At 39.8% G+C, this 10,251-nt stretch overlaps 1 protein-coding gene across 4 annotated transcripts in view; it reads right to left on the bottom strand.

Annotated features, from left to right (window-relative positions):
- Positions 1-649: 649 nt before the first annotated feature.
- RNF152 (ring finger protein 152) overlaps positions 650-10,251 on the bottom strand; it is an 88,241-nt gene continuing 78,639 nt past the window's right edge. For 3 of the 4 annotated variants that reach the window (XM_030810308.1, XM_003264293.2, XM_030810309.1), the window contains one exon: positions 5,937-9,180. In XM_030810308.1, coding sequence (XP_030666168.1) covers positions 8,434-9,045 — 612 coding nt within the window. In that variant the 5' untranslated portion in view covers positions 9,046-9,180 and the 3' untranslated portion in view covers positions 5,937-8,433. Of the gene's footprint in view, positions 9,181-10,251 lie in introns of all 4 variants that reach the window. The other variant, XM_003264292.2, reaches the window with a different exon arrangement.

The following is a 10,251-nucleotide window of genomic DNA, read 5'->3' as shown; positions in this document are numbered from 1 at the left end:
GTGCCTGGCCACATCTCACTTTTAAAACTATGGGGATTACTTTATAATTTCCCAGAAAGCCAGAGCATGCTTACACCTGCACCCATGCATATCAGGTCATTGATAGCCCTTAATTAGGAATAGGCTACCTGTTAAACTAAATTGAAATTCATTGATATGATCCAGTTATCGAAAGACAGGATGCTTTTTATCAAAAAAGGCTCTCCAAAATACCCTATTGATGAGAACATTAATTGAAGGACACCTTTCCAGGCTCAGGGCCAAGAGGCCAAGTCACTCTAACCGACTTCACAGGGGCTGCATGAAGTTGTTCTGTATACGGTGCAACAAGTTGTTCTGTATATGGTTCACTTGGGGCCTGGGGCATGCAGCACAATTTCTAAACAGTGGAGGATAAAGGAAGGGCCACCAGAAGCCATGAAAGCCCAAGTTGCAAAGACAAGCTTGGGCTTACTCATTAAAGATGTGTTTTTGGCCTCTCGGAGGAGCTACTTGAAAGTCACCTCCACTTAAAATCCTTGGTTCAGGATCTTCTTACTGCTTTATCACCCAAGTCTACTAAAATCCTTAGAATAACTGATGATGAAAATCTCAGCCAATTTTTTTTCTTTTCTTTGGGTTAGAAGGGGGGAAAAAACCAATACATGAGTCTATTTGAAATCATTTTATGAATTTTAATCATAGCAAATGTGTTTTTACAGTAGTCATAAAATCAACATTACCACATATACAAAGGACAAGACACCAGTTTGGCATACAAAAATACCATATATTAAAATTGGGTTCATTGGAAAACTCAGGGCTGGCTAAGATACCATCTATAACAGAGAGAGCAAGCAAGAACGCTTTTAAGACATTCAGATTTATAAACAGCAGCTTGATATCCCCTTTACGAAGTCAATATTTGGCAACATTTGGACAATATTTTCTACACAGCCCAGCAGCTCATTTATCTGTAGGGCTATTTGGCCCTTAAAAAAAAAAAAAGCTCCTAAAATAAATAATCCACATAATTGTAAATGAAACACACCAAGGATTTGAGTTAATAGCCTCTGAGCAGCATTAATATAGCCATTAGACTGGAGTATTTGTTATCAAGAGGGCCAGGGAACCCACCGCTGAAGCCGCAGGGTGGGAGGAACCCTGGGTTGCAGCTACATGGCTTATGTTGGGAGTTCGTAACAGCCCCAAGCTGAAACCAGCTTCTATACCTATGACTGTTGAGTGAGGCAAACACAAACAAGTGGTGAAATGAAAAAATATATGACAGCAACCAGGATATATAAACTGAAATATCCTTGAACTCATTTTCCCAACAGTACTAACATACTCAAGTCAGGATAGATCCACAGGAATAGGCCTTGCATTCCATGGTTAAGAGGATTCTAGAGTCTGTCTGCACTGACGTGGAAACCAACTCTAGAGCAGGCTCTGAAATTGCCTAGTGTGCTAACAGTCCAAACCACAAGCACAGGACAGGGTGATAGGGAAAATGGGGCCTCCTTGGACCCTCATCAGCTGAGCACATTACCCCACATGTCTTCAGCTGAAGCATCCTGAATTGAACTTGATAGTCCATACTGGAATGACAGATTGTGCTTGACTAAGTTGTCCTGGTTGTCATGTGCTTCTTTCTCCAGCTGGTTTCTGCCATGTCTGGCCTTCAGCTCCTATATGTCTTGTTTTGCAGCTATACTCTTCCTTTATTAAGTATTTTCTCCCTCTGTGGGTATATCTGCCTGTCCCTTCACATAGACCCAGTGCTTCACGTCTCCCTTTCCCTCTCCCTCTCCCTCTACTTAATAGTTGGGTTGTCCCTCAACCCAGAAAATCCTATGAGGATTTGTAAATGAAATCTTCATAGGATTTTCCTAAAGCACAGTGTAGGGTACCAGCTACTGTGTTCTCCCACTATTTAACAGAGGTATCAACTAGATCCCCTTTAAGAGGCATTTGTCATCTCTATTTCCTTCTGCTTACAGCCCATGCTCTTCCACCACTATTATATCCAACTGTCTACTTCTGGATTTTCAAAAAGCAAATGTTGAATTACAAATGGCCCATCCCTTTGGAAAACTCCTGTTAGAATAACCCAATAACTCATACCCCAAGGAGATTACAGAAGATTTTCACATGGGCTACTAGCCCTACATCCCATGGCAATAAATTTAGAGCAGTGTTCTAGAACAAAGACAGCTACAGGGAAGCACTCCCACGAAAACAAAGAAAATGCATGCTGTTGCAGACTTCAAGAGGTCCCTCAGTACTCTGCCTCAAATATTACTGATTGTCCCTAAAAATATCATAGTATGAATAATATAAAAAACCTTAGATTAGAATAATAAAATCTAGCTAATGAGATGAATGTTTCAAGCACCACTACATCATAGGTGAGATACATATAGTGGGATAACCCAGGCAGTGAATTCTGAAAAACAACAAAAAAAAAGTCATTGGCTTGACTGAGCAAGAAAATTTGTGCAGGAAAATGGGAACCAAATTGCAGGGGTTCAGGAATAATGGTGCATTCGCCCTAACCACTTGAGCAGATCCAAAAAATAAGGTATTTGGAAGAAATTAAATGCCCCATCTGCTTATGTTCTTCAATGATCAATGGTTTTCCAATAAAATGTATACAGTAGAACCTACCTCTTCATATATTTGAAAAGTTTCAAGTGTTTATATAGACACTCCCAAATGTAGTTAGTTTGACATAATGCATGCAGCCCATAGCAACAGTTAAGAAATTAGTATCTAATCCAATATTGTATAACTCACAAATTGGAAAACATGACTAATAACAGTTTTTTACTGATTTTTAACTCCAATTACAGCTAAATCGTGGTGTGTGTGTGTGTGTGTGTGTGTGTGTAGTAAGTCAGTTGTGTCAGAAAAATCAATGGCTTGAATTTCCACTTATCTTTTAGAAGTGTTTCATGTTGGCTGAGGGCAGTGGCCCATGCCTGTAATCTCAGCACTTTGGGAGGCTGAGGCGGGTGGATCACCTGAAGTCAGAAGTTGGAGACCAGCATGACCAACATGGAGAAACACTGTCTCTACTTTAAAAAACACAAAATTAGCTGGCCATGGTGGTGCATGCCTATAATCCCAGCTACTCGGGAGGCTGAGGCAGGAGAATAGCTTGAACCTGGGAGGTGGAGGTTGCAGTGAGCTGAGATCATGCCATTGCACTCTGGCCTGGGCAACAAGAACAAAACTCCATCTCATAAATAAATAAATAAATAAATAAATGTCTCATGTTGAACAAAATCCAGCAACTGAACATCATTGCTTTTTAAATAGACTATTACTTTCAAAACAGCTACTGAATTATCTTGACTATCTTATTCTTCTCAATAGTTTCTGTTTTGGTAAGAATTACCTTGTAGGTGACAATTTACTGAGAATGATGGAAACGTCAAGGAACAGCTTCTCTATCTAGGTCAGGGATGACAAACTGACTACCTGACACTTCTTATGTGGAAACAAAATGCTGACTGGTGGGCAGCATCATTTTTCTGAGAAAAGATAGAAATCGAAGTCTTTTCTGTATCACTCCTTTTGCACCAATAACTTTTGAACTTCTATCTTCCTATTAAGGCTAAAGAAAGATTACTATCTTGGCAAAAAAAAAAATTAAATGATTTTTAAAGGCAAGCTAAGGAAAGTCTTGCACATTGATCACTTCTAGAAAACAAAACCAACCCATTTCTGCTAAAATGAAGTAAATGTATTTTGTATATATTCCATTTGGAAAACGATGAAAAGCAGACTAACCAATTTTGAAACAACATAAGTTTTCAAATAAAGGGATGGGAACTCTTCAAATCAAAATCTAGACTGGAATAAATACCAGATTATCAGTAAGAATCTGGTCTTTATAGGAAAATATATCTCAAACCGAATTTTCTGCTTCCTTTTATTTAGCTAAAAAATAATTATTGTATCTTTAGTAACCTTCAAGTCTTTAAATTTCATGGGCAATATTTTTTACTGTTAAAAAAAGTGCTTTTGTGCAAAGCTTCAAATCTTCAACTCTTTCAGGGATAACTGAAATTTTGCTTAAAAAAGAAAGACACTAAAACAATGTCAAATCTCATTCTAAAAATAGTACCTACATTTTAGTTTGGCATCTGAAAAATGATGCCCACATATGCCTACACCAAATACAATGACAAGCTGGCCGACTTCAAGGGCAAACAAAACCAGTCTGAACACTGCAAAACACGCTTGCTCTTATATTTGCACCTTACTAATACAGCAATGAAGTTTGGATAAGATATTGGAAGTGAACAGGAATTTCATTAGGCTTTTTTTTTTTTCCTGTAACATTTACTTTTTGGCCACAAGACCCTAGACACAATTTCACAGTACAGGTCATGCATAGCTTGCAAGTCAAACGTTTTACAGCTACTGTCTAACTACTATTTTTGGAAAACAGGTTAACATGCAGCTAATGATCCCAGAAAAGGGACTTAATAAAGCACTCTTTAAGCTTCACTGATCATTCCTTGGCCTAAAATCTATAAGCAACAGTTCCAAAGGGCAACAATGAATTTTTACTGTCATTCTTGAGATCACATACTTTTTAAGCCCAGAAAGGAATGTTTTGCCTTTTGCCAACTGCATGTCACTAGCCCACAAACTCTCATCTTAGCCTCACTGTTACTCCATTAATACCTTGATGCTGGATCCCCAAGCGCTATCACCTAGAACTGCGTCATTCAATATGGCAGCCACTAGACACATAGGGCTATTTAAATTTCAGCTAATTAAAATTAAATAAAATTTGAAATCCAGTTCTTCCCTTGTAGTAACCCCATTTTAACTGCCTAAAAGTCAATGTGCCCGGTGGCTACTGTACCAGACGGCACAGGTTTTCAAGCATTTCCATCATCACAGAAAGCCCTATTGAACAGTGCCAATCTAGAAGATCTCACAGGTTATACCATCACATGGTTTAACCTTCAAGAGACCCAATCTGTAAGCCATGCAAAAAATTAAACTTAATTCTATTTTTAAAGAAAATATCTTAGAGCTTTCTGATCATTAAGTATGACTGGAACCAAAAACCAAGTTGCCTTTTCATCACAACTTATGCCCCAAGTCATTATACAAAATTTTTCCAAAGACAATGCTTCTTAGTAGCATTCTTGGCTCTACTTAACATATTAAGCATTCTCTTCCTTATTTCAAGGTCATTAATAAAGATGAAAATTCATGCTTCTTATAGTTTACTATTTACACAACACTCACTGTCCTTTACATACAAGTGGGGTGGGAGGTTTGGACACCAATGTTTTACAATCTTCAAAATTCAAACCACATGGTTTGATAGTTGTCTTTCAACATCTATACTCATCCCTAAGTCAACCCTCCTTTCATTTTCCCAGAGAGGTAGATGCTAACTAAAATGAGTACATAAACCTACAAAAAAATCCATTAAAGTAATAGTTGACTCAGTAAAGGGTATTCATCAATCCTAGAAAGGATCGTAGCCAGATAGAGATGTAGACAGACCTAGGATGGAGCAAGAAGACACTGCAGTGTGAAGTTCATATCCCCCCTTTCCTGCAGAATTACAAAATGGACTCATCTACAAAATGAAGCCACCGGAGGCTGCTTTCAGCTCTAACTTTCTGTGCTTTCCAGTTGTGACTTTTCATTAATGTGCAAGTATGAATCTTGGCCTCTTATGTCAGTGGACTTTGGTCACATGGGTAGATGTGTTTGTTAAGGGTCATTGGTAAATGCCAGAAGAGGCCAGAGCAATGGGATGCCAAGCAACATTAAAACATCATTAAGCCTCTAAAATTATATCTGGCAGACTGAGATTCTCTCTCTCTCTCTCTCTCTCTCACACACACACACACACACACACAAGAATGCACACCCCAACAAACAGGTACACAAATAACTGCAAGCAGATCCATTTAAACAATTTAAACAATGTTTCTTAGGTCAGTAAGACTTACAAAAAAAAAAATCTGATTTTGGTTGTTATTGTTAAATTTAAGGTCAAGAATCTACCATACAGCCGATTAATTTTGCACTGCTTAATGGCAACTCTAGCATGGGATTGTTTTTAAGTAAAAGTTCTATGGACATTTTTACTGTACAGATTTGCACTAAGAAATACAGGACACTATCATCACACACATTAGTGTCTATATCTAACCTACTTTAACAAGTGGAACTCTATCACGTACTACACTACAGGGTCAGTCATTTCATACTGTACAGAAACATATGCAGATATCACTCACAAAATTAATCTGAATATGGCATAGCTTAAAATTGCAAGGGCAAAGTCTATTTGAAATGTAGCATTCTTAATGCAACACTTCTGTGGGGTGTGTGTGTGTGTGTGTGTGTGTGTGTGTGTGTATTTTCCTCCAAGAGAAATAGAAATTAGGTCAGACATGCATTACGGCAGCCTGGGAGAATTTGAGAAATTGACACTAACCCAACGGTATATTATGTTATGTAATAGAGGATAGTATTCAGCTAATATGATACCTAAATTATTAATACCAAATAAATCCTAGATTATTTGTTGTATAATGCCCAAGAGCTTACACAATAAAATGGCATTTTAACCTAATTTCTATTTTGAGCTTTCAAATACATTTCCTAAAGGTTTTATGACAAATTTGAAAAATCAGAGCTCACAATTTTATGTTGAATTCTCATGCCAATTAGCAATATTAGCTTTGTATTCTAGCCATTGTATTTTTGTTTTATTTCACATTAATTCCATCACTTTCATATGCATATTTTGTGCTGCTTGAAGATAACAGGTAGCATGTAAATAAATTGAATTGTCTTGACCTCACAGGGCTATTTTGTAGCCTTGCTTTTTGGAATTAGCCCTGCTTGTCTTTCCTTCACTTCCCCCCACCCTCCTCACCATTTTCAGGGATCCAGTGGAACATAAAAACAGTTATATTTATAAGTGGAGTCCTTGTCACATACCACTTGCTTCATGAATTCCATAAAAGAAGTTAGATGAGAACTGTAAAGCTCACAGCTCTTTCTGAATGCGCATGCACCCAGGGATAGGAATTTATCACTTACTTCTAGCAGATCTTTCTTCATGAGCATCTATAGATCATTACACATTTAAGAATATTTGACAGTTTATGAGGAACCGGTCCACTTATATTGGGAATTTGAGCTGTTAGTTTACCTTGCCACCTTTCTCGATAAAAACGTGTTAAAATACAGGAGATCTTCTCTCATATCAACAAGAAGAAACTGGAATTCTAACTGGCTTAACTCTTGTGGAAGAGCATCTTTCAAAAAAGAGTCACAGATCATCTATTAAAATGTCCGCCCGGGTTGGCCATCAGTCACAAACTCATGGCCAGCACAAGACTCCAAAACCAGGAGAAAAGACACTCTTCTGTTATTCTCCATTTGCCTCTTACAAAATGCAGGACTTAAATACACAGAAGAGGAGAGAGTGTTGCAGGTGACGTGTAGGAGACTCCTCGCTGGGTCAAGATGTCCATGAAGTGGCCACCGCTTCAGAGACTTGACTCATTCATGCCCATTGAAGTTTTAATCCCAGGATTCTTCAGCAAAGACTCAAACACCTGAGGTAAATCAAATTAGACACACATACATACACACACAACTACACAATATTTACATTTGAAATTCTTATTTTGTGAGATGGCTTGAGGAAAATCGGCATACAGGTTTCCTGTGGGATTAGACGTTTCTCATGATTTCTCAGTTTATTGCTCCCCTGTTGAGCTTTCAGTTTCATAAACACGTAGCGAGCTCTAATTACAAGTGAAGAAAAGGAAGGTTCATGACAAAACACAACACATTGGAGACACTTGTTCAAATATTTTCTCCAAAAAAAATGACTGTCCATTTTGACTTATTTTGTTTTGGTGCCATTCAAAATGTATAAAAAGCCTCAGCAACTAAATGAAGACTGGGTTTCAATAAAAAGAAAAAAAAAAGTAAAGAAGCCAGCAGTGCATGTCTTCACTGAATTTTTACACAGATTTGCAGGTTTAATTCTACTTGTCTACATAGCATCTTTGTTTGAATCTACTGCATTTAGAGAAGGTCACATTGTATGCACTTGTACAGTTTAACGTCTAAGTAGAATATGTCTATCTTGTAACATGATTTTGAAAAATCATAAATTACAATCCATTGAATACATGATTATGAGGATGCATGCAATCATCTTCCAAGCTGTTGCCATCAACACTCAGAACAATTCACCTGGTATCTTGTTGAGACCTCACCTTCTGCCCTTTGTGTCTGTCTTGGGGTAATCAAGAGGCAACCCAGAGGCCAGCGCTCAGCACCAAATGGTCAGTGTCGCCCCCCATCTTCTCACTGGGATCTCATCATCAACCTGCTCAACCCCTAAGTTGGCACCCACAAGAGACTTCCCTGCAGCCCTCTTCAGCCACAGGATATCACAGTGAAGCGCTTAGAAATGCAAGACATGTTGTGAAGCACGATGCCGAGGAGGAAGACCAAGACGCAAGCCACCAAGATGACAGTGCACACCCCCGACCAGGTGGAGCTTTTCACCACGCCCCGCCTGTCCTGCTCCTCCTCTGCCGCCTCCTGGGGAGCCCCACCTTGCAGAGGCTGCTGTTCAGCAGGGATGGTCACCACGGTGACGGACTTCTGCTGGCTCCCGGGCAGCAGGCGGCAGCCCATGTCTCCAGGCAGCAGCGCACGCTCCTTGGAGATGGGCAGGGGCAGCATGTAGCACCCATTGCTGGGAAGTTTGATGAAGACCGGGGTGTGTTCAGAAGTGTGTGGAATGGCGATGACAGCCAGGACCTCCGGGTCGTCCGGGAGCTGCGACACGGAGAAGCCAGGGGGCAGCTTGGTGACACCACGGCACCAGGGGCACCGCACATCCTTCTGGCTGGTCCTCATCTGCTGGAGGCACACTGAACAGCAGGTGTGCTTGCAGTCCAGCAACTTGGGCCTGCGCCGGGGGCTGTAGTAATTGAAACAGATCTGACATTCCAGCAGAGAGTCCTGGGACAGTGTCTCCATGGTGGACCGTGAGCAGGAAGGGCAAGGCCAAGGTGAAAGGGAAGGAGCTGCTTGTCAGAGGCCACCGCCCTGTGCCTTTGCAGTGCAGGTGATGGCAAGCTCACAGGCATCCAGTACTCGCAGGTGTGTTCATTTCTGAGAGAGACAAATAATGCAAACAATCTTAATTATTTCAAAGAAGTTGAGATGTCAACATATCTAATGGATTTATACCATTGCTCAAAAGTCTTGACACTGGGCCAAAAGCCTAAAATTTTACCATTCTTCAGACTACAGGATTCCCATAACGCCCAGTGAAAGGTGAATGAAAGTTGTCTCAGAGAGCATGTCATGGCAAATACTTTGTTCAGTTCTAAAAAAATGAACAACTCCAATAGTTGCAGACGATGCATCCATATTTCATAAAGAGGGAGTCTTTCGTTTCTGTTTTGTACATTTCAGCAAACTCTGGGTCATCCTTCTAAAATATACTGGAGAAACTCTCCTGCTTCCAATAAGTTCATAGCATTTCCTAGAAGTAAATTTCTCTCCTTAGATCCTCTGACCTTTTTTCCTGACTCTACTTACCCACTTGTAAGTCTTAATTGCAAGATTTAGGCAACTTCACAAACCTAGGTACTTCCTGTAACTAGCTCGCTCAGTTTACATATATGGGTTAGGATTGTTCCTCTTCACAGAGGAGTAAAGTGACACTGCAGAAGAAGCACACGAAGGCATCTTTCATCTTTCCCAACAAACCATTTGAAGAGAACAAAACAAAAAACCCCAAACAGCAACAAAACCAAAAGCAGCAGCGAACCTTAAGGTGGTGTGGATCACAAAGGCATACTCCTCACGAAGGCATCACTGACATTTTCCAGTCAGTTCTTTTTGTTTCATTACTACTTAGGCTTGTACCAAGTAACACAACTAAAAGCAAGTACGACTGACCCACGAACAACACAGGTTTGAACCACATGGATACACTTAAGTACAAATTTTTTGAATAGATACAGTCAGCCCTTTCTATGAGTGGGTTCTGCATCTGCGACCAAATGACTTCAAAAATACAGCGTTCTCAGGATGCAAAGCCCCTGTATACCAAGGGCCATCTTTTCATATTCTTGGGTTTTATAACACCAACTGTGGGCCTTGAGTATTTGCAGGTTTTGGTATACATGGGGATCCTGGAACAAATGCCCTCAAATAGATAGATGACTAAACCAT

This window comes from Nomascus leucogenys, chromosome 4 (assembly GCF_006542625.1).
Source record: "Nomascus leucogenys isolate Asia chromosome 4, Asia_NLE_v1, whole genome shotgun sequence".
Taxonomy (NCBI): Eukaryota; Metazoa; Chordata; class Mammalia; order Primates; family Hylobatidae; genus Nomascus; species Nomascus leucogenys.
The sequence above is the reverse complement of the archived record's forward strand: the minus strand, read 5'-3'. Positions and strand labels throughout refer to the sequence as shown.